The sequence below is a fragment of the Gadus morhua genome, chromosome 14 (assembly GCF_902167405.1).
Source record: "Gadus morhua chromosome 14, gadMor3.0, whole genome shotgun sequence".
NCBI lineage: Eukaryota > Metazoa > Chordata > Actinopteri > Gadiformes > Gadidae > Gadus > Gadus morhua.
Window position 1 is genome coordinate 5,709,891 of NC_044061.1, and position 2,500 is coordinate 5,712,390.

At 49.1% G+C, this 2,500-nt stretch overlaps 1 protein-coding gene across 2 annotated transcripts in view; it reads left to right on the forward strand.

The window, feature by feature from the left end:
- itgb6 (integrin, beta 6) overlaps window positions 1-2,500 on the forward strand; it is a 17,498-nt gene that overhangs the window by 13,083 nt on the left and 1,915 nt on the right. For both annotated transcript variants that reach the window (XM_030376672.1, XM_030376671.1), the window contains 2 exons: window positions 957-1,051; window positions 2,340-2,456. In XM_030376672.1, coding sequence (XP_030232532.1) covers window positions 957-1,051; window positions 2,340-2,456 — 212 coding nt within the window. The remainder of the gene's footprint in view (window positions 1-956; window positions 1,052-2,339; window positions 2,457-2,500) is intronic.

Below are 2,500 nucleotides of genomic sequence, written 5' to 3' on the forward strand. Positions count from 1 at the left end.
GTTAGGGGGAGTATCTCGACCCCCCACCCACTACACTCATGTCACCTGTCTGATATGGTATGAGAGTCCTGAGAGCAGCACGGACCTCGCTCTCCTCTTTCTGCGTTTCATTCTTCCCTCTTTCGACTCCGTGATATCCCATTCCAGGTCCCTTGTTCTTCTTTGTCTCCGCCGTCTTTCTTCACGAGTGACATCAAAAGATAACTAATGGCCCCCCAACACAAAGCTTGGAGCTTTCCTTTCTGCCGTGCGGTGGGGCTGTCAGGGATGCGGTAGTATCAGCCCCCTCCGGGCTGGGGGGGGGGGGGGGGGGGGGGGGGGGGATGGGGTAAGGGTTAATGGCAGTGAGTGGCGAGGCCTTGGGAACCTGCTGATAACAGGGCGTCTGATTCCCTGACATCCACCTGGGATGGAACAGTCCCCCGGAGCACAGGCCAAAAACACAGGCTGGAGACGTCGGCCACAGCAGCACTCGCAGCCAAGAGGAGTCTCGTGGGATAAGATTTATCTCCTGGAATTTAGATTATTTTCGCAGAATAATGGAGCAGAAGTGTCCTTGAAAACAGCGACATAAAACAAATGTCCTCGTATCGGGCCCCTCGCAATCTTTGTTTTCTAACAAGTTCTGCAGAGTTATGTTCGGATACTTTTTTGCATTACCTTTGAGTTGCTGGGAAACATCAATGTGTGTAGACACAGTGTGTGAGTTTTGTAACAAGTTTGAAATGTACGAAGGTAGAGAATAGCTCAGAAACATTTCTTATGTGAGGGCTCTCACATAAGTCTCGCCGTGACATCACATGCTCTCTCTCTTTGCATGAACTATGTTGGGTTCATACATAGACACACCGACTGAGGTTGTGTGTGTGTGTGTGTGTGTGTGTGTGTGTGTGTGTGTGTGTGTGTGTGTGTGTGTGTGTGTGTGTGTGTGTGTGTGTGTGTGTGTGTTCCCTCAGGGCATGTGTAGAGTGCCACCTACAAACCAAGGACAGCCTGGATATGTGTGTGCAAAGGTGCACCGTCCCCAAGATCAGCATCAACACCTCCACAGGTGAGCGTCTTCCAGGAATCCCGTCCGACAAACCAACAGCCTTCAGCCAGTACAAAACAGAACAAAAGAGAGCATGGTAGATGAACGTAGTTCATCTAACATGTTTAAGGGATACAGATGCATCAATTCAGAGAGCTCTCTGAATTGATGCACCTGTATCCCTTAAACATGTTAGATTAACGTAGTTCATCTGTAGTGTTAGGTTTGAGTTTTGGATTCTAAGGAATGGATTGAGTCAGTGTGTGAATTACCACAGTCAATGATCAGATGTGTGTGTTATAAAAACACTTTTCAAGGGGTGAACTGGGACAAAGAACAGTCCCTGTTGGACAGTAAGATTGGTGCAAAACGTTTTGCTCTGTGTTAATTGATTCAATGCTTTACATTACCCGAGCTTCCTGTTTAAAGACCCCCCCCCCTAACCCAGCTTCCTAAATGGGGATCCGGCTCCCCTGGCTCTGCTGCTCCCCCATGGTCCCCCTTAGTTAACACCCTGGCTTATGTGTAGTTAAAATCAAGATTTGGTTTTAGGGTTAGAGACCGAATGAGGAAACTTAAGTTCTGGGACATTAAGGTTAGAGTTTGGTGATGGGTTGTGCTGCGGTTAAGGCTTTGAAAGGTGTAAGGTAAGGGTAGGGGTGTGCTAGAGTCGGTATGGACAAGGTAGGGAGTTTAGCTGTGGTGAGATGGAGGTTTAGTACCGGAAAGCAACGACGTGAAGTGCCATCAGGAAAGTCCATCAGGCTGCACTCCAGACAGAAGGCCAACCACGGCCGCACAATGAGAACACATTGTGTGAACCTTGTCGTACAGACAGTGCTATTGTCGGGTAAGACGATAGGCCTGGATATGGGGTACATCCTGGCTGCTGTTGTGATCCTGGTTACATGCAAGCTGAGAGGGAGATCCGCTTATCAAAGACCATGTTTAAGCTTCATGTTTGAAACACAATGGTGTTGGGTACTACTCCCTCAGACATACCCAGACACACGCATGGGAGACAATCACACATACGCATTCACACACACACAAACACACACACATGCATGAGCCGATACACACAACCAGAACCACGCACACACAGGGACAGACAATGTGTGCGCAAATACACAACCCTCAACACAAGGACACACAAAAGGATACACGCGCACAAAAAACATGCATACACACACACACACACACCTTTGATATGGAAATCAGACTGATGTCAAAGTGGAGGCAAGCGGATCGAGTTGCACTCCGGGTACGGCATGCAGCGCGGTGCTCACTCGGGTCCTCATGTTTCCAGAGCTGGAGCAGAGGCACGCCACCCTGTGCACCCTGAAGACCGACAGCGACTGCTTCATCTCCTTCAGCATCGTGATGGGAGAGCTGGGCACCAGCGCACACAACCTGCACATCTACGGTGAGTACAAGTAGATGGAGATGGGTATGTATATATATATAGAG